Genomic DNA, 22,121 nt, shown 5'->3' with positions numbered 1-22,121 from the left:
GGACTTATATGGACTTTTATGGATCCACCATATTAAGCAAAATGTTTCTATCATTTGCGTAGATCTCCAGGCTTCGCGAATCTTCACAGCCACGCCTTCCAAAAATACGAATGTGAAAAATGAAGCTCTCGTATATTTAAAATTCATAGGGGCAAACAAAAGGGAAAAAATAAAAAAAAAATAGAGAAAAAAATGAAATGAAATCTTTGAGTTTTACGTCCCACAGTTATTCCGATTAGGCTAAAGGAGACAGTGATGATGAGTAATGAATGAAATTGTGGAATGAAGAAAGTGGGAGGAAACGGGAGAACCCCGAGAAAACCCACGCACACGGTGTTTGTCCACCACAAAGTTCACTTGGCGGGGACTGGGATCGAACCCGGGACCCCAAGCACCAGATGTCAACGCTCTACCACTAAACCACCGCGGCCCCAAGAGAAAAAGAGATCTGAAAGGATGCAAAGCTCTATTGAAATTCGAAAATAGAAATATTAATTTTGGGTCTTTAACAACTTGCCTTCAGTAGCATTAAATTTGTCAATTTCATTCTCTAATTTCCAGATTTCAGTATTAGCATCGTTTTAGATTTCTAATCTTTTTCTTGAAGATCGAAGTGATAACGAAAACTTGGCTCTATTTTTACATTTATATTATAAATTCACATCTAGTTTAAACCTTTGCTTTATATTATTTTTAAGAGTTGAAAATTTCCGTGTCAATATTCAAAAACGATGCTACATTCTAGCCGCAGGCATTGCCGACATAAGAGCGGAATATATTCGTTTGGGGGCCGGATCTGGCCCTCGAGCCGATATTTGTATGGCTATCACTGAGTCACAGCAAGGTAAGTGAAGCAAAAGATTTGATAACCAATTTTAATCCTGAACGTCAATTAGAATATCTTGACGGTATCTTTTTTCCTCATCTTTTCGTTTCTTTTGCTTTAATATTCGAACTAATTTCAATAATCATTTAGTAATTTATTTACGTTAGAGTATTGGCAGTGTTGATTTTGAGCTGGCAGCAGTGATGCGATGACGGTTGCAAGTTGTTTGTGCAAGTGTTATGATGATGTGTAAGGAAACAACTGTAATGAAACGTAAGTAGAAAGTTTTAATAAAGAAATTATATAACCTATTTAGGTGAAATACTTATGCCGAATAAGAGTGTGGTGCGAGTTTTTTGTACTTTTCATTGTGTAGTGCTTCTACAGTTGGGAATTATACCACTGGAAGAATTGTAATTAAAACATTTCCGCAGAAGCACTCATAAAATGCCGAAGGTTAATTTCAACAATCAGTTAGTGATATAATTATACTGGCAGTATTTACATTACTTTTTGAGCTGACGGGGTTTCTAAAACGTGATTTATATAAAAAGTTTAATCTTAAACTGCAAGTGCGTTGTGAAGTTTTGTGATTTGTGCCATATTAAAATAGTTAATATTCTGGCACAAAATTTTTATTATAAAGTGACTGCAGCATTCAGTGTAGTGCATTAATATTCCTGTGTTGCTTTGTGTTTTGTGTCATATTACAAATTGTGGCACAAAATTGTAATTATAAAATGACATCCGTCTTTAGTGTAGTTTTATTTATTGAAACCAATGAAGTGGAAGTCGTACCGACGATATGGATAACACACGACAAATGTGCGTGGCCCAAATGGAAAAACATTGAAAGGATTGTGCGAGCCGTTCAACACCAAACACCGCCAAGTGAAGAATGGGATAGCTACACTATGCTGATCCTCGCATCGTATGGTAAGTGCTATATGCCCTTATACTTTATTTGTTCAATGTATCCTCATATTCAAAGCATTAAATCAGTTATAATATTCGGAAATAGCAGACAGCTCGCTCATTCCTTCCACAATGTTATGCGTATCCCAAAAGCACTTTCTGTTTTTCTGAAATAGGGACCGTGATGGCTCAGTGATAGATACTTTGGGAATATACATAAACTCAGATATAATTGAGGTTAGATACAGTACATTCAACGTTGTTTGATTTCTGCAAAGTCATGTAAAACGTGATTTTAATACATATTGAGGATAGGGGGCTGTTGAGAGAAGTAATTTTCTAATTGTTGTGTACGATAATTAGTACATCAAGAGAGATTTTCTGCTTTCTTTTTGAAATGTAAGGAATTCCTGGGGAAGGTTCTAGAACGCAGGTCCCCCCATATAAGTTAGTAGCAGGTTGGCTCCTTTCTGTATCAAAATTTAATGTTTAATTCACATAGCATTGCCGAGCGAGCGTTAGCGAGTGAAGGCGGGTTAGAGCCCCACAGGGTGTTTTCTGTCTTTATTAGATAAATGGGAGGGGGGTACAGGAATTTCTGTTTACTTTTATTGGTGTTTGACTTTCCTCATGAGCCGCCTCTGCTATTGTACCATATTTATGGTTCTAAATTTGGGAGTAAGTCCCAAAGTTGGTCGTTCTTTCTATCAAGATTTCGGAAATTTACCGGGAAGAGATTGATAATTTGTTCGTTGGTCTGCTTGACAGTATGTATAACGAGAGCGAAACTTGTATTTAATTTTTTATATATAAGCGTATATAATCATGGAACTATTAGGCAAATGAAGGAAACTATTTATTTATTTATTTATTTATTTTGTATGAACTTACAAGTACGAGGAATGTCCTCAAGTAAGTGTAACATGCGTCATATTTCCAAAAAAAAAAAAAAAAAAAAAAAATTACATGAGTAAAATAAAGTAATATTACCTTGTCATGACATTTACGTACTCCTCAATCGTATAACAAGAATTTTCTAATAGAAATAATTTTAACTTTTGTCTGAACCTTTTCATATTATCTTCATACTTTATATCAATAGGCAACATGTTGTACAACTTAACACCACCATAACTTACACTTTTTTGATATATTGCTGACCGGTGATTACACAAATGAAAATCATTCTTATTTCGCGTATTATGATTATGTACATCCTTATTTGTTACGAATGCCGATGAGTGTTCTTTCAAATACAAAAAGAGACGATACAAATATAAACTATCCAGAGGAAGTATATTGACCTCCTTAAACAAATGTCTACAAGAAAAATTCGGCTTCTTATCACAAAGTATTCTTATGGCTTTCTTCTGAATTTTGAAAACGTTAAATCTCTGACTTGAATTTCCCCAGAACATGATACCATATTGCAAGATAGAATTAAAACACGAATGGTACAAGGTTTTAGCTAATTTTAAATTTACCTTCTTTCTAATAATCCTTAGTGCATAACATATTCTATTTAATTTATTAATAACTGACTCTATATGAAATTCCCATGTCAGGTTATGATCTATAGTAAGGCCTAAAAACGAACAGTGTGTTGTATAGTTAATTTTATTTTGGTTCAGATATAGGTTAGGGTATATTGGTTTACTGCACTAGTTATGAAAATTTATAGCAATGGATTTTTCAACATTAACAAAAAGATTATTGTTCTTCATCCAAAGAGATACTTCATTTAGTGTTTGCCTAGCATTCTGTTCCAATAATTTTTCATTTTTTCCACTCACTAGCAGAGTGGTATCGTCAGCGAAAAGGGAAACATCTGCCGAAGATATGCTTTTTTCAAAATCATTAATATATAAAAGGAAGAGCAATGGCCCTAGAATAGATCCTTGTGGAATTCCGTGTTTTATATATAATTCATTTGATAAATAGCTTTCTACAATGTTATTATTCTTATGCGTTATTTCTACGACCTGCCTACGATTTTTTAAGTACGAACTAAACCAGTCCCTTGCTTTACCACGTATTCCACAGTTCTCCAGTTTGTTCAAAAGTAAACTGTGTTGTACTGTATCGAAAGCTTTAGACAAATCAAGAAAGATTCCTATACAGTTTTCTTTCTTATCTACAATATTTCTTACTTTCTCAATGAAATTAAATATTGCCGTGTTTGCAGATCGACCTTTAAGGAAGCCATGTTGTTTTGTTGAGAAAACATTTTCTTTCAATAAAAAATTAATTACCCTGTTATACATAATTTTTTCCAAAACTTTTCCAACGACAGGTAGGAGAGATATTGGTCTGTAGTTATTTATGTTTTGCTTTTCACCTTTTTTAAACAATGGCTTAACTTTTGCAATTTTTAACTTTTCTGGATACTCGCCATTTGTAAGTGATATATTTGCTAAATGACAAAGTGGCTTTATCACCTGATTGAAACATCTTTTCAATAAATTATCTGAGATTTCATCAATTCCAGCTGTATTTTTGTTTTTGAGAGATTTTATTATATTTGCTATTTCATCTTCTGATACTGGCTGTAGAAAGATTGTTTTTTCACATTTATTTGAACTTTGTTTAAAATTATTTACAGTAACTACTTTGTAGCCATTCTGTTTACATTTATTTGCTTTATCATCATCCATAAATTTTGCGACAACATTTATAAAAAAATTATTAAATATTTGTGCTTTTTCCCTTGGGTTTGATACACTGTTCCCTTCATGTATTATTGTATCCACATATGGTGTCTCTTTGCCCCTATTTAGTTCTTCATTTATAATGTTCCACATGGTTTTAGTTTTATTCGATGCATAAGCAAGTTTAAGTTGGTAGTAGTTCTTTTTAGTCGTTCTAATTAGTTCCTTGTACCTTTTTTTATATTGTTTATAGTAGGACTTTGCACAACCTGTTTTAAAAACCTTACTAAGTTTATGTACATTTATGTTTGTAGCACTTGCTTTTAGTACTTCAGGAGTAACCCATTGTCCCTTCTTCTGGGATTTTAACACGAGTTTCATTTTAGGAAAAGCTATATCAAAATAGTAAGCAAAAATTTTTATAAATTCATTATATATATCATTTGCGTTGTTTAATGAAAGTACACCTTCCCATGTTTCGTGACTAAGTAAATAATTGAAATAGTTGATATTCTGATTACTGAATACCCTTGTAACTTTGAAAGTTCTTACACTATGTTTCTTACACTTTTGAGTTACAGAGAAGCGTTTATCACATATTTAAGCAATCTGAGCTTCATGATCAGAAAATCCGGTACTAATCACTTGCGCCCTTGAGCTCAAGTGGTCAGAGTTTAGAATGATCTGATCTAGTGCTGATATACTGGTTGGAGTTATCCTAGTAGGTTTACTTACTAAATGTTTTAAATTAAACGTACCCAATAATGTTTTTATCTTTACATCAATATCTTTCAAAAAATCCATATTTAGATCTCCTACTACTACTGGGCTGTATTTAGTACAACTATAATGTGAGAGTATTACTTCTAAGTTACGCACAAAAATTTCAACTTCACTATCCGGTGTCCTATATATACAGATTATTACAATTTTTTCCACTGGGAGCTCCAAAATACAACATTCAAATTTTTTTTCATCGTTTATATGTTTAAACTTAGTGCATTCTTTAAATTTTAAACTATGTTTTACAAAAATGCTTGAACCACCCCTTGATTTCTTTTCTCGACAGAAACTACTTGCTAGCTTGAAATTTGGTAAATTTATAGTTGCTATATTGTTTTGTGCACACCAGTGTTCGGTTATACAAATAATATCTACATCTTTCAGAATTTCCGTCAACAAAATTTCCATCGTTAATTGTTTCCCAATGGAAAACCCTTGTACATTTTGATGAAAGATACGTAAGCCTACTCGCTGTGTTAAATTTACCCTTAAACTAAAAAAGAAGTGCCCTCATCCACATTCTTCTTACTTTGAGATACTTGCCAAGGTATTGGCAACGCTGCTTGAGACCTAGATTTACTACTCATATCACTGTTAATTACATCACAAGTTTCATTACTTAACAATTCTTTTCCCCTTTTATTTAAATGTAAACCATGCCTTGTGAACATTTCCCTACCAAATTTACTCACATCTACCATTTTCACATTTCTGAAGTGTTTACACAAAGATTGCAGCTTCGCGTTAGTGACCTTAGTAGCTTGATTTACACATGATTCTTCCATAAGGTCATACCTATTTGGAATATTTACCACCACTACTTTACAGTAATTTAGCTCAGTAAGCTTACCTCTAATTTTCTTAATAACTTCATTTCCTTCGTTACAAGCCACATCATTTGTACCGGTTAACATTACAACATAGTTTTTCTCCTTATTTGCAATTTTAGGGTTAATTCCACTTAATACCTCTGCACTTTTTGCTCCAGGCTTAATGGTTCCTTGTGCCTTTAATTTGTGTTTTAGATTGAGGTTCATTTGCTCAGCTATACCCCTCCCATTGCTATCCGCATATACAAAAACTTGAGGTTCTGTTCCAGGTTTATTCCTTGCACTTATTTTCTTGTCTACCGCACTGAAGGCCGGATTCACTGTAAGTTTGGCGTTATTCATTGTTTTTCTTTTACTGTTGGTTCCGTTCTGTTTCAAACACTTTGAGTTGTTCATAGTTTCACAGTCAACATTCTGTAGAACACTAAATTTATTTTCACACACTAATGGAAACTCTGGCGTCATTCCTGTATGAGATATAGACCCCCTTTGTCTAGTACTTACTTTTGACCACTCAAACTTCGATGGATTTTTCTTCTCAAGATTTAGCTCTACTGCTTTAATTCTTTGATGTAAAGTTTCATTTTCTATTTTTAGTAGTTTTAAGTCTTCCTGTAGAACACGTAAAATTTCTAACAAACTATCGGTATCGCAAATAGAAGCATCAATGTTTACTAGTCCACCATGTTTTGTGCATGTTGGGCAAAACCACTCGAGCTGTTCCTTCATTTTATGATTTCTGTCACCATTATTGATATTTCCACACTTGAAATGGAACCATTTGTCACATGATACACACAAAATGCCATTTTTAACATTTCTCTTACACTTACCGCAGTTTTCATCACACTTTATCTTGTTTCTATCAACAGCTTGAGAATTTACATCACTACTCTTGGACGCCATCTTGAATTGCCGCCCACTATTCGGCGGAAGGTCACCGCATAGTGGGATTGTGGGAAAATAACGGGCATTTGTATTCTGAACATGGCTGCGGGTGTAGAGACACTCCATCCAGTTGGTATCCGTACGCAGAGCGAGAACTTACACTCTGTCAATGTTAAGCAAAATGGGTCCAAATTTCCTGAACCCTAACCCTACCCTACTTTACTTTGGTCTATACATACCTTATTCTACTCTACCCTACACTACTCTGTAATACCCTTTTAGAGTAATCCTAAAGATTGATCTTTAAATTTTCGTACCTGTACGCTTTCTGTCAAAAACAAAGCGGACGACCAACTTCGGAATAAATGCCCTAAATTTAACCATTTTAATAGAACAGTGCCATGCCGAGTACTATCAAAATGTTATGTTATGTTTGGTTTGATTATGGAAGTTTAGCTCGCGTTTCAGTGTTGAAGCTGTATGGAACGTTTGACCTACAGTGAAGATAGAATCCGAACCACTGTAATCGTTCAAATTTTGTCAGGTGCTTTCACGGGGAATCGAACTCTACAACTCTGTGTACCGAAAGGTGCGCGTGCTAGCCATAGACCTGCGGGTAGTTCTCTATTAGTATTATGAGGAACAAGGGCACTTACGGTGAAATTGGGTGGTTTTAAAAAATGCTTGGAGTGAGCTCCTTACACTGACTGTTGAGTTTGGTTAACAATGTCATTACCAGAAGTAAGTAGCGTTTATGACGTTCAGCTACCAAGATAAGTCACAAGACACTAGGTGTTAGGAGTTATAGCATTCAGGATCAAAGTACTTGTGACTATCATGGCGAGAACTGTTCACAATGGTGTGTTCAAGGAATTAAGCTTACCCAACGTCTCACTAGTCTATATAATATGTTCACGTGCTAATCTTATGGGGATCTAATGGTATTAACAAGTAAGTTTCGTTTCAAGATACGAAACTAGGGAAGACTTTCAAACTATGCGGATTCAATATTAAACCTAAAATAGTACACACACGACGTTCAGCACTATAGAGGGATTGAATCTATACTTCGGGCTCTGAATTCATATGAAAAACATTTATTCTTTGTCAGTTACAATTATGAGGTTTCGAAACTGAAACCACAATAAGTACTAGTTTCTACATCTTCCTGTTTCAGTGGAAATAAAAGGATTTTGATACTGTATGGATACCACTACTAAAATTAGAAGTTAAGAGAGTATGGCTTTATGGTTTTAGGTTTTTGTAAAAATATATGAATCAGTGTGTTTCTTTTCCTTGAGTCACTGAATCGGATTTCGAAAACCGCTTCTTGGCCTGTATTACTGTTTTTTATTTATGGCGATTAATGTTGAAAACCCTAAACGGATGATTTATGAAACTTCCGGTTTGAGTAGATGCTTATCAGAGGAAAGTGATCTATTCTTCTAATAATGGTAATGATTAGAAGTTTAGTTTGATTTCTAATAATGGCACGGAATAGCGAGATACTAATTTTTCATGTAAACTCAGAGCACGAAGAACAGGTTCCATCTCTGACCTTATTGGAACATAAAGTTGTATATATACTACTTCTGGCTCTGCATAGTTTAGGGGTCTACCTGTAGTTTTACACTGTGAAATATAGCTCAGTTATTTACTTCTACTTATTAATATTTCTTCACATGGTAGCTGCAAAAAGTGTTATTAATTTAAGGATTTATTTTAAACAGATAGTTATGATAAAGCTCGACGAAACCTAAAGAGAGCTGAGGAAACATCAGACCTAAATACAGAGGAAGAGGTGGATCAACGAAAAACACGGAAACGAAAAGAAAGATGCACCTCATTTTATTCAGACAGTTCAGAGTCGGATTGTAATCCGGGAATAGAAGACATAGCGGATATTCCAGTTCCACCACAAGTCGTGTTGCTAAAAGAGACTCCGGCTTCAACAGCAACTGTAGTTGAGAGTTGTAGTAGTCAAACAACACCAGAATCTTCAAAGAAGGCAACTTCAGATTGTAGTGACGTAGTTTCGTATCGATATATGCTTACTGTAATATTTACATGTATGCATGTTATTTAAATACGAGGGAATATATAGGTATCGGTTAAGTAGTAGGACACAAAGAATATGCAAGCTGGATGCTGTTCTTTTCTGAGATTTGAAATCTCTTCTTAAATTTAAATGTCGCAATAGCTGTTTTTTTTTTCTAAATTTTAGTGTTGAGTTGATTTTGAGTTTAACGTCCCGTTCAGCAGCGAGGCTATATGAGACGTGGACCTACTGATTAACGTGGAATCCGAACCACATGAGCTCCCGCCGGGAATCGAACCCGGGTCTCCCACGCCAAAGGCGCGTACGCTAACCGCTTAGCCACGAGGGAGCTCAATTTTAGTGTTGTATAATGGGACATCTATATACATGTATTAATGTTCATGATGGTTTGTTAGGTAGGTTTTGCAAATTTTAATTAACGTTTAAATGTTTGCGCTATTAAATATTTAATAGGGAGTCCCAAGATTATAAAAAGTGCCGCGGTGGCTCAGTGGTAGAGCGTTCACCTCTGTTGCATGAGGTCCCTGGTTCAAACTCTGTTCCCGCCAAGTGAATTTTGTGGTGGACAAAGACCATGTGCGTGGGTTTTCTCGGGGTTCTCCCGTTTCCTCCTACTTTCTTCATTCCACCATTTCTCATAATCATCGTCTCCTTTAGCCTAACCGGCATAACCGTGGGACGTAAAACTCAAAGATTTCATTTCATTTTTCGAAGATTAATAAAGCAAGTATGCATTATTTCCTCTTTTTCTGTAGCATACATCGTAAATCCCTAATTTTATATTAATAGCAGAGTGACTGTACTGCTAATTTTTTCCGCTTTTTTTTTTTTTTTTTTTTTAATGAGAAACAAAGTTAGTCGAGTTAAGAAAAATATGAGTGAAAGAAACAGTGGAATCAGTGTATAATTTAGCATTCATACCCACATAAGTACCTGGGCCCCACTAATGGAATTATAAAGATCAAGGGTTCAGATGTATGTGGGTTACTGTACAAGTACTTTGTAAATGTAGATTCAGAATATGGCTGCCACTTGTAGGAGGATTTACGGATTTGTTAATTCAGAAAGAAAGATTAATGTATAAAAAACTTAATATGAAAGAGACCAACATCAAAATCTCATTAATGTAGATAAAGCACTTCAAAGTTTGTGTTTCAACCGTGATCAGGAATGACAAATCACGATCTTCTAAGTAATTTGTGTTGATGTTTTCAGTTAAATCGACTTTTTTAAAATTTAAATCACTTTTACCTGATATTTTTAGAAAACAGAATAAAATGTAAATAATGCTTCTTTTCTTATACGATAAAGTACTGGGTTTCGGTGTCTTTGTTAAATGATGACAGAATAAAAGATAAAACATTAGTTCCTATTAGTTGCATGGTGCGGAATCATAAAATCGATGTCGAGGATGGGGGAGGGGAGACTGTAGAACTGAAAAAAGAAAGAAAGAAAGGAAAATAAAAGATGCTCTTCGCGCTTTTGCACTGCAATGTTCCGATATAGAAAGTTCAGGCATTTGGGCATTCATAAGTATTAAACTATGCAATATTAGGGATTTATACCGCTGACCGTTAGTTCAACTATTAATTAGATAAGAAATGCACGTTAATTACATATTAATTACTGTAATTATTTTGCAATTTTCTGACATTACTTAACTTTATTCTCCACCTCCTAGCACGCTTTTAGTGGGGAGATTTTCTTCAAAAACTATTTAGTGAGGAAATTCCCCCTTCCCTAGGATTTCGCTCCCTGATTTGTTGTTTAAGCGACATATGCTTGATGAAATCATTAAAAAAAAAAAAAAAAAAAAAAAACATGCAATTTAAATTGCGATTTAAATCAAACAACTGTGACCATGATATTCTTGTTCTACAGCCAGAACTGTAACTGAATTAAACTGAGCCTAATCTAACCCACCCAGCACACGACGTTTAGTGGACGTCTAAAGAAACTACACGACTTTCTGTTAAGACACTTAGCAGTTGCTTTATTTGTGTTTAGTTTTATACATGTGTTTCTTCAAGTTATGTTACGATACTTGGCCACTTTTTCTTATGTCCATTTTTGCTTTACTCGTACTTTTCAGAGTTCAAGAAGGAAGTATTGCGCCAATTGGCAATTATAAAGGCAACGGTAAATAACAATAGGGACACTCTTGACATTCTACTAAGAAATCGAGTTAATTATGATAATGAAGTGGAAATGACCGAGAATCAATGCCAGGATGAAACAGTGAAGATTATTTTAAGGAAACTTCCTGCACAAAGCATGGAAGAGTTCGATCAACTAGAAGACCAATTGGGAAACTCAAAACTGCAGAAAGAAATGGTACAGTATCAAGTTTTTGAATTTTATGCATTTACTTAATTCTTATGTTCGGGTTTTGAAGCTTGTCTCTTGAAATGAATAATATTTCCTTGCTTATGAATAGGGTTAGGAAAAACCATACTTATTTTTGGTTTAAACCAGTTATTTTTTAATAGTTAAGGTTAAAGCGGTCATATGCAGCAAGGGACCTGGGCCCAATCCGGACTACTAGACCCTTTCCCCAGTCTGCCTGATCCTAAAACTAAAATGAAGAATTTCCCAACCCTTGATCGTGCAGTATCGCAACTTGACACACTTCCGAACTGAAAGTAATGGATTTGAAGAAAAAGATAGTTGGCCTTTAGCCTCGAGATGAACCGGGTTACTGTCATTCCTCGCAATGGAGACCGAGTTCTTCTCAAATTGCCTTTCGTCATTAAAAATATGTAGGAGCCACGGTTACTTCACTTTAACTTAAAGTAAATATTTACAAAATAAAAATGGTTTGAATTTTAAAAAACCTGTTTTTTGACAAGTCTGGCTATAACCAGAATTCGAATCATTTGATTGGTGTAGTGGAGAGCACATTTGCGTTCAGCGCTCGTGGTCCCGGCTTTATTTGCCGGTGGGGGTACTCTTAAACGACCTAAGTAGGTCCAGGCTCCTTGAACTTACTGGGCATAAAAGACCGTAAGATGTAAAACCCAAAACTTTCAAGTCATTTGAATTATCTCTGCCTTTGAACCATTCATATTATTATTAATTTGAGTAAGCAACTTTAAAAAGCGCCTGGTTTAAACAAACGAACCTAGCTCATAGCATAAAATCTTATTTGGACTATATGTAACATCACCACGGCATGACAACTGTGAGGAAAACCAGTTATAGAGGTGAGCAACATTTCATCTTTCTCTTAATAATATTCCAGGGACTGCTTGAAATCTCATTCTATTGAAAGTTGAGATTGTGTACGCAGTACTTCATGTCAGGGGGAGAAGTGTAAAATAACTGTATAAATATGTGAAACAGTTTTCGGCAGTGCGCATGAAAGTCAATGATAGACATTTTAATGAATACTACAATTTTTCAGCTATTAAATACAGAGACAAGTTTTTTTTTTTTTTTTTTTTTTTGTTGTTGTTGGAGCTGTATGTTATTTGACATTTTTGGGAACATGTACCCCTTTTGGTTAGCACCTCCCTATTTTACTTTATTGATTCTACTATTCATTCATTACCAGTTCCACGTATAGTTTACTTCTTTCCTATTACAAATTCATACCTCTTTCTGTTAAGTTCATATTTCTTAATCTCTTAAGTGTGGATTTTTCTTTTACAAATCAACTTCGAGAAGTGAATACTTTTTCGCAAAATTCGTTTGCAAATTTCTTTAAAATAAAAAAAAATAGAAAATTGAGAATTGTTTCATTGTATCCATTGCAACAATACTTCCACAATATTCTGTACCAAAAGAAGAAATATTACTTGGAAGCATATTTATGGTGTCCATACTTAGATGCAGTAGAACCAAATTCACACTTATATAGAGGGTGTTAATGAACTATACCGACAAACTGTAACAGGCGGTTCCCCATATCAAAATAAGAGAAGTTCATATGGACCTGTGGGGAAAAGTTCATAGTTTCATAGCTAGGACTGTCCAAAATCGTGAAAAAGCCAAATTTCGAGAGACCCTATTTCGGATTCGAGAAGCTGTGGATGGTGATCCTTATGAGCGTAAAGGAAGTCAAGCTAATGCAGTCCAAAAATGCACATTTCATTAATGTTCAATGGATATACAGAGTATTCCCTGCAGGGTGAAATTTTGAGATATGCTCTGACTTTAATGATTGGTCCAGAGTATGCAAACGATAAGTTTTCATAACAGTGTACAACACGGAATCCTTTGGCGCGATGTCAGAAGTGTTAAGGATCAGCAGCAGCACGGTTTCTCGTACTCGGGAAAACGCATGTGGCGATGTTTTCTTTCACTCTTAAAAGTGAAGAAAACGTGAAATATACCGTGACGAAATACATCGCATCACACATTATTCTGAACACGAAAAAACATGAAGCTGCCGGTTCCTAACACTTCCGACTTCCCTACGAAGCATTGGATGTCCATTGTTGTCAAGGCTTACCTCCTGCCTACTTTGGACCCTCCTTGAAATCAGGGTATACCTGAAAATTGTATTGAGAGCACATCTGAGAATTACACCGTATACGGAATACCCTGTACACCCATTGAAAATCGAAGAAACATGCAATTTTGGATTGTGTATGCGTGGCTTCCTTTATGCTGATAAGGACCACCATCCACACCTTCTGGAATTCGAAATAGGGCCTGTTGAAATTTAACTTTTTCGTCGTTTTGGACAGCCCTAGCTCAGAAACTGTGCAATTTCGCCATAGGTTCGTATGAACGTTTTCTCTTATTTTTATGTGAGGAATCACCTCTTACAGTTTGTCGGTATAGTTCATTAACACCCTGTATATATATATATATATATATACGATACGTCTTCCGCACTACGACTCCATTTTACAGAGCATCATATATTTACATCCTGTACCCTTAAGCAATTTGTGTATTTTTTTTAAATATACGTTCGGTTTATCATCCTGTAACATAAACTGTCTGGATTTCAGGTTTGTCACTTGTCTAAAATAGGTGGTAACAACGTTGCTGACACAGTGAAGAGAGTTATAAAGCGATTAATAACTGACGAAGTTGCTAAGGAGTTCAGCTGGCTGGGAATGCGAAGTAAACGATCTTTCTCTTCAACGCTGACCTCCGTAATCATCCGTGGTAAGCAATATTTCTCACTCCTTTCAATTGTTTTCTATTTCAACTACACAGTTCTGTATTTAAATATTTGTAAAAACATGTTGCTCAGCAATAGCAGCAACTATTAAACGAAATCAAAGTCTCAGAACATAAATGATTTTAGGAGATAGGATTTTAGTAGTTTTCAAGTTTTTGTTATTAGTTTCAATGTTTTGGATAGATTGACATTTAGGGAAGATTGTGGTCCCTTGGATCAACATTTTTTTTATGTTACTGTCTCAACAAGTTAATATCACAGTATATTACTCGCGTAGCTTACCATATGATATTTAATATAAAAATATTAATATATATAAAAAGAAGAGGATTTTTTCATTTCCTTGTTTTCTGATTAAGGTACAAGATCCACATGTAGCAGTGATCACAACATGCTGGATCATCTTGGATCCCTCATTTCATGTACGCAGAATCATGGAAAAGTAAAAGTAAAATAGGCTTTTTGTAAACGTACATTACACCTTGTTGCAAATTTTAATTGAAAATTGCAATTTGTAGGTTAAAATCGTGTCTAATGAAAAATTCTAATTTCTTGTTTAATTTTTTGGGACTGCAGTGGCTCAGTACTAGAATGATTCCTCTGGTGCGTGGGGTCGCTGGTTCGATACCTGCTCCCGTTCTCTTCATTCTAGTATTATCATCGTCTCATTATCATCTCTCCCTTAGCTTCGGTGCATGAACTTGAAGCATCAACTTTAAAAAAATGCTCAAATGTAATTGTACGCTCCTTTTCATATTTTTCAGTACAGAAGAGCTAAGATTATCCGAGCATCCATTAATTGAAAGTGATCCTTATGAAAAGGGAAGATATACAGAATAGCGAATGGTATAAATTAAGTAAAATAAGGAAATATTAAAAGAAATTCCAAAGATTCGAACGACCGACCCCGAGATCATTAGCTTAAATCTCTAACACACGTGGATATTAAACAGCTACTTATTCCCTGTCGTATTCGGAAAATGGTAGTAACTGCTTCTCTATAGCTTTTATCCTTCTAAATTTTCATTTTTTATCTTTCCTTTTACGTTCAACTTAAAAATAATAATTAAAAGTGCTGTATAGTAATTAACATAGGCCTAAGTTACTATATACTACACCTCACCGTTACTATTGTACCAAAAATACTTCCTTCCATTTTTCACAAAGTTTATATTATCCGGTGTCTACCTTAGCTTGAACAGTCAATGTCCTACTGCACAAGTTGCGTAAAGTCTGCTTCCTCCTTTAAAACAAGCGAGTGCCCATTTTCCCAGGCCTTCTACCATTGTGATCTTTGGTTTGTTTTATACTAAAGTTGCTCTTCTTTCGATCCATCCTGGATCTTTGTCTGCCCAATTCTTTATGGCATACGAGCCCATACACACTGTAAGGAAGTGGGATACTCCCGCTGCACAAAAAGCCGAAGACATACCCTCCTCCAGTAACATGCTTGTGGAGGTGACTGCGTAGCAAGTAGGACGCTTACCATACTATATGGTGTCCGTATGTTATAAGGCAAGCTCACCTCTTGCCCAGTGCCGAAACCCACGGTGTCATATTAGCAAGAATCATACCCAATAACGGAAAATACCCTGAGCATAAGGGATAGGGGACTCGAATACTTCATGTCGTTCAAAGTCGTGCAGAAGTACTACGAACATAATGATGTACTCCGTATTTCGTCCCGGATCCAATTGGATGTGTTAGTCACCACTTAAGTAAAGGGCTGTGTCACTGCTGTCCCAGCAACGGCCATATTGAAGTACAGGATTTAATTTAGTTATATTGTCTCTCTATCCGTCATTATGTTAATTGCTTTTGAATAAACAAGCTATAATGCTGGTGTTACCTTTCAGACGCAGTGAAAAGAAGCAAAATAGAATGGACGGAAAATGATATAGAGAAATCTATAAGCAGTTGGTTGAAGAGAGCTCGAGAACGCCTTGAAGGACGTCAAAAACGGTAGAGTACTTTCCATAATTTTAGAAATTTTAGTTGACTATTGACCTAATATTATTTTAAAATTGTTACTAGCATTGAAGATATATATTATGCTGTTCTTGTTAATTGTGGCCTCGCGTGGCATAGTCGCTAACGCACTCGCTTTGGTGCGAGCAATTCAGGGTTCGATTCCCTCTATTGAAATAATTTAACACCTTTTTCATGTTAGCCATCTTGAATAAGTTTCCTCCTGGGTTTTCCTCTTCACACCATTCAAATGCCGGGATCGTACCTAATCCAGGTCTCAGGTCGCTTTCTTCTTTGCCCCTCCCCTGGATAGTGTGCTCGCAGAGAAACGTCATAATACATGATGGGCTTAAGGCCGTAAGTGCTGGTAATGAGCATAAATCTGTAAAAATAAATGTTCTTGCGAATATGGAACACACATTAATATAATCAATACTAACTTTAAATACTCCTGTAGAATGAAATTTGAAATTTACTAAGCTATACTCCACTTCACCCGAATTGGTGTATGGTATCAGCAAATAAGCTCGCAGTGCACTGTTCCCAAACCTTCAGTGAGGAATATAATCATTCATAATTGTCCATAAATATGAACAAAATCGATTATGAATGATTAGATTCCTCACTGAAGGATTGTAACAGCACATTGCACGCTTATTGGCTGATGCCATACGCCAATTAGGTGACGCGGGGTATAGAACATGTAATTGACGTTAGTTGGACATATTTTGAGTTTTGAGTCATCTGTTTATGCGACAGATGTAGATGAGCATTTTTTTTTTAAAAAAAAGCAGATGTCAGTATCATAGTAACAGTTTTGTAAATAGGTTAATGCTGACTTGTATGCTGTTCACCTTACCATTTTCCCAACGTACACAAATAAGAGCTTTGACAACTCCAAGGTTGTACTTCTTTGCCAAATAATCTACATAAATGTAGTCAAAAGTGAAATGACAAATGAAATCTTTGAGTTTACCTCCAAGGTTATGCCGGGTAGGCCAAAGGACTCAATGTACATGATAGTAATGGTGAGATGAAGAAAGTGGGAGGAAACGGTAGAATTCCGAGAAAACCCATGCACGCGCTGTTTATAAGTTCAGATCAGGCAACATCAATTGTTCTCGATATACTTCGCGATTCTCTGTCTTCCTTCTGAATATTGATCTTTGTGTGAGAGAGCTTTTTTTTTTTTTTTTTTTTTTTTTTTTTTTTTTTTGTAAATTTCGGTTTCATTTTTTGTTTTCAATTTGGATATACACACTGTATAGTGATTATATTTGAGTTTACTTACGCATCTGTTTTATTGATATTGAAAAGCATATGCCACACCCACTAGACATTAGAACAGAGTTACAAAGCAGTAATTTGCACTAAGTTCGAATGTATTTTCTCACGTAATATTGTAAGAACAGTAAAATATTCAGAAACTGAATGTTGAGTCTAATAATTTGAACACGTGTGTAAATCCTATTACCTCGTGTTACATCAAAAACCAAACATTACTGAAGCTAGTCATTCACATTTGTGTGAAATAAATGCACATAACTTGAATTTTACTAGTAATAAATGAACCGACTGACAATCGCTATACTCCAGCTGTCAATTACCTGCACATTTTCCCTATAAGGATTAGGAGCATTTATTTATTTATTAGGATCACGCAGGGAGGCTTATAGTGCTGTACTGTTAGTAGATCAGGCCGTCACTCCCCACGATAACTTTTGAACGGATACGTTGAATGACCGCCTCGCCTCATTTCTAAAGATAACAAAGCAGAAATGAAACTCATCTAAAATATGATCAAAAATAAGCTTTTATATCACTAGGCTAAATATGACCTCAATCTAAAGTGTGGTTTAAATATGCATGTATATGACGATTGAAAACGACATTTTTGTATTCACAAGAGTCAGAAATTTGTTTAATTATACTTATAAAATATAACAGGATAAATATATGACATGTCGTAGAAATCCAAGCATTAATGAAACCTTTATTTGTAATTGCATTAACTCCGACACTGTGACTACTTTTACAACACAATGTCTAGCCGACGTTTGTATCTGGCGAGCAGACTGAGAAAATATTGTACGTTGTTTGCACTGTCACTGTTCATCGACAAGTGTCACACTATTTAATCTAACCTCTGTCATGGAGAACCAAAGATAGGATTAAAATATAATCGTAAAGTATTTGATACCCGATAAACTCTTCCCGCATAATTTTATTTATTTATTTATTTTTAATTTTTATTTTATTTTTATTTATTTATTATTATTTTTTTTTTTGCAAATATAGAGTCTAGATTGGGTTCGAACATATAATTATAGGACGATTTCACAATATCTACAGCTTACTCAAAATAAAAGATTCAATTAAGTATTTATAAAGTTGAAAAATATGGAGGATAGGAAAGTATTTTATTAATAACGAACAGATCATTTAAAATTTCCGAAATTATATTGTATGATTGTTTCGAAAAACTAATTAATCTCTCGAAAAAAATGCTGCTGTATGCAGTAAATAAAATATAGACACAGTCATAAGGGGGCACGTTACGGCACTGTATACATACATCGAACGTTCACTGAACGTACTTTGGGCATATGTATGCTATGTGTGTTGTGTCTTCTTATTCATAGCAATTACCTGTTTAGTTTTAAATATAACAACTATATTGACATAATTTAGTGCAGCGTTTCCCAACCGGTGTGCCGCGGCACAGTGGTGTGCCGCGAATGGGTCGCTGGTGTGCCGCGAGGAAATCGGAACAAAATTATTAATTCTATAGCAATCAAATTGCAAGACATACAGAAAAAGGTATATTTGTATTTCAAATTACTACTATGAATCTAAAATTTAAAGTTTCATACTGTGTTACTTTTCTGTAGAACATTTTTCTGTACATTTCTAATTTTGAAAAAAAAAGTATTTGTTATCATTGTTATGACCATTATTGTTTCTTTATTGTTGCAGACTATTTCGTAACTTGAAATTTTAAAATATTATTCAATCCTTCCGGCAAAGTAAACATGCATACGAATTACCTATATTTGTGTTTTAAAAGTAAAAGAGATTCGTTTGTTCGTTCGTTATTTAGTGATCCTCTTTCTTAATGAAAGGTTGGATACAGTTTTCGAAAAAAAAGTGTATTTTTAACAACTTGAGCCCTATATCTGATTGTAATTGTTTTCTATTTTTAAATTAAAATGAAAAATAAGCATAATGATTTACCACGGGGAAAAAACAGTGGTCTAGCTTTCTTCTCTGTGAGAAGGATGTCAGTAATCAGAAAAAAATACTACAGTATTTTATATTTTCAAATAATAATAATAATAATAATAATAATAACAATAATAATAATAATAATAATATGTGTGCCGCGAGAATTCAAGTTACCCTGAAGTGTGCCGCAAGTTGAAAAAGGTTGGGAAACGCTGATTTAGTGTGTAGAGATTAATGACACTATTGATGTCTTAATGTGTGACCTTTTGTTTCAGGTCTGTTGGTGAGGAATGCAAAACAGGCAGTTGAAAATTACACAAAAAAAGAAAACAAAAGCTTTCAAGGACAGTTCACTTCACTTCAAATACTAACTTGAAATATTTTTTAAAACATAATAAAGAGGTTCATTTGTAAGCCAAAAGTTAAATTGTGAACAAGGTGAACTGAAATGGTTTAAATAAACATTTGTGTTACAAGATCAAAGGATGTGTACGAATAAACCGAAGTTGGCTTGGAATATATATTAATAGTTTAATAAATATGTTAGTCTTACTTTATCTTTTTTCATTAATATATGTACTGCACATTAACTTCCCATAACCAAAATGGAAGTCAACTTTGTACAGTCACCCACGTAAGTACCTAGACCCTGGTCCGTTATAATTCCGTTACATGAAATCTAGGTATTTATGAAGATAACTGTACAATCATCTTTTGTCTTCCTCACGTGTGGAGAAATTACACATATGCAATTAGTGTTCAATTCTTTGTTTTGTAGTATTGAAGAGTAAAGCTACAACAAGGGTGTATGTCCTTTTTTTGTGGAGAGACTTGTAAAATGTAGTTGAATAATTCTTCACAGTCTTTTGGAATTTCTTTTTGCGAGTTAATGTATTTCAAATATAATATCCGCGTAAAAAATTAAAGGTCTGATTTCTGAAGTACATTTTACAATGTTTCTACAAGTACTGTTCGATTACTATCCATTTTTTATATAGCCTTTATTGTAGACTTCAATGTTTTGTTTAATGTCATTTTTATTTCCACAGCTACGTTAGTCAGACGATCTATGTGTGTACCATTATGGATTTCGAATGCAGTGCTAATTAGAGGTGGCTCGTGAGAGAAATCACATCGGTAAAAACTAAAGTTTTCTCGCCTCGAACTAAGGGGAGAACGCTACCTCATCCACCAAATAAATGTTGCACATTGTTATACTTCAATAATATGCATTATTTAGTGGATGAGTTAGCATTCTCCCCTTTGTTCGAGGCGAGGAAACTTTAGTTTTTACCGATGTGATTTCTCTTACGAGCCACCTCTAATTAGCACTGCATTCGAAATCCATAATGGTACACACACAGATCGTCTGACTAACGTCCTGTGGATGTCCTTCTACATACTTACGAAACGTCCAATGGACGTCCCTCTACATACCTATGAAACGTCCAATGGACGTCCCTCTACATACTTATGCAACGTCCAGTGGATGTACACTGAACATTCGATGTACGTCCGTTTTGCCCCTATGGACGAATACTGGACATCGGTGTACGTTCATACAACTCCGTATCTGCCATCCATTCGACATACATTGTACTTCCATACAGGTCCAAATCGGATGTCCATTGGACGTAGACTGCACTTCCATACGGTCTAATGGAAGTTTTCTGGACAAAAGATTTACGTCTATAGAGGTTTACATCGACGACCAGTGAACGTCCATAAACGTACACCTCGATGTCCACATGACATACACTGAACGTCTTCTTACGTCCATAAACGTCTTATGGACGTCGGCAATGTCCCACACTGACTCACTGACCCACTCGCTCTCCAACAAATGAACATGTAATGGAAGTTCCATGGACAACTATTAAGATCTATACAAACGTCCAGTGGACATACGCTTAATGTCCCGTTAAGGTACACTTTACGTCCATGGTGGACCATCTATGGACGTTTACCGTATCATACTCGCGAGGTGACATCTGGACGTAGTAAATTGGTCCATGTTACGTCCAGAGGACCTGAATCGGCTCAATTTCTGGACGTCCTTCGTCAATTTTTGGACCATATTTGGACGTGCCTGTGCTGTGTGGGTGGCGTTCTTATGTCATTCCATATACCCAGCAAGCAACTAGGCTCAAAACCGAAAAGTGTTTTGAAGAAATGGAATAGTGAAAATATGATTCATTCAATCAGAGATATTCGAGCGAAGAGAACAGGAAGACAGGAGTGTTCTCGTGTCTCCTCAAGAAATAAGCTCAATACCCGAGTTCACGAGAAAGCGTTCTAATGGAGGACGGAAGGCATCCAGTGCATTAGTTCTTACAGTTTCACCTTACAAGTTAGCATTGGGGAGAAAATTGCATAAAACTAAGGGAAACAATGCAAATCCCTTGAAGAATGGTCTCGAATCAAAGAAGAATGCAGCACAAAGGACAAAAACTAAATGTAGACGAAAACTGTCAATTGAAGTTACATCTGTGTTTGAAGACGAATCAATTGATTCTAGCGAATCAGCTTTAAGTATCCTGGTTAGAGAGATTTCTGCGGAAACTGACGATGCAGCGTGTATATGTTGAAGACAATCATTTTCTGAAGGTACTAGAGGCGAGTTGTGGATTCAATGTGTAAGTTGTGAATTGTGGTGCCATGTTGATTGTTTGGGATGTGAAAAGGACATATACATCTGTGACTTTTGTCAGTAAATAGACCGTACAGAGCTTCTTCTACATAGTTGGCAATAGCGTGGATTGCCTTCGTAGACCTATTACTGGGAATGTAAACCTAGATACCTTAATAAACGAATACACTTGTTGTGAATACCAGCCTGCAT

The 22,121-nt window shown here is 35.3% G+C and overlaps 2 protein-coding genes across 23 annotated transcripts in view; one reads left to right on the top strand and one right to left on the bottom strand.

Moving 5' to 3' along the window:
* CaMKII (Calcium/calmodulin-dependent protein kinase II) overlaps nucleotides 1-22,121 on the bottom strand; it is a 1,422,941-nt gene that overhangs the window by 182,447 nt on the left and 1,218,373 nt on the right. The gene's annotated exons all lie outside the window — the stretch shown is intronic.
* On the top strand, nucleotides 696-20,397 carry LOC145660897 (uncharacterized). Its single transcript, XM_081726330.1, has 5 exons — nucleotides 696-1,762; nucleotides 11,042-11,283; nucleotides 13,911-14,070; nucleotides 15,943-16,048; nucleotides 19,555-20,397. The coding sequence occupies exons 1-5, from the start codon at nucleotides 1,567-1,569 to the stop codon at nucleotides 19,586-19,588; spliced, it is 738 nt and encodes a 245-aa protein (XP_081582456.1). The 5' UTR covers nucleotides 696-1,566; the 3' UTR covers nucleotides 19,589-20,397.

Source organism: Thermobia domestica, chromosome 1, assembly GCF_964235325.1.
Source record: "Thermobia domestica chromosome 1, izTheDome1.hap1.1, whole genome shotgun sequence".
NCBI classification, from domain to species: domain Eukaryota; kingdom Metazoa; phylum Arthropoda; class Insecta; order Zygentoma; family Lepismatidae; genus Thermobia; species Thermobia domestica.
Note: the sequence above shows the minus strand (reverse complement) of the source record. Positions and strands in the feature narration are given on the sequence as shown.

What these genes read in the sequence shown, in the direction of transcription:
- LOC145660897 (XM_081726330.1), top strand. Translation starts at nt 1,567, where the DNA reads ATGACATCCGTCTTTAGTGTAGTTTTATTTATTGAAACCAATGAAGTG. An exon ending in GCTGATCCTCGCATCGTATG is followed by an intron (nt 1,763 to 11,041) that starts GTAAGTGCTATA and finishes CGTACTTTTCAG; the next exon opens with AGTTCAAGAAGGAAGTATTG. An exon ending in CTTGAAGGACGTCAAAAACG is followed by an intron (nt 16,049 to 19,554) that starts GTAGAGTACTTT and finishes CTTTTGTTTCAG; the next exon opens with GTCTGTTGGTGAGGAATGCA.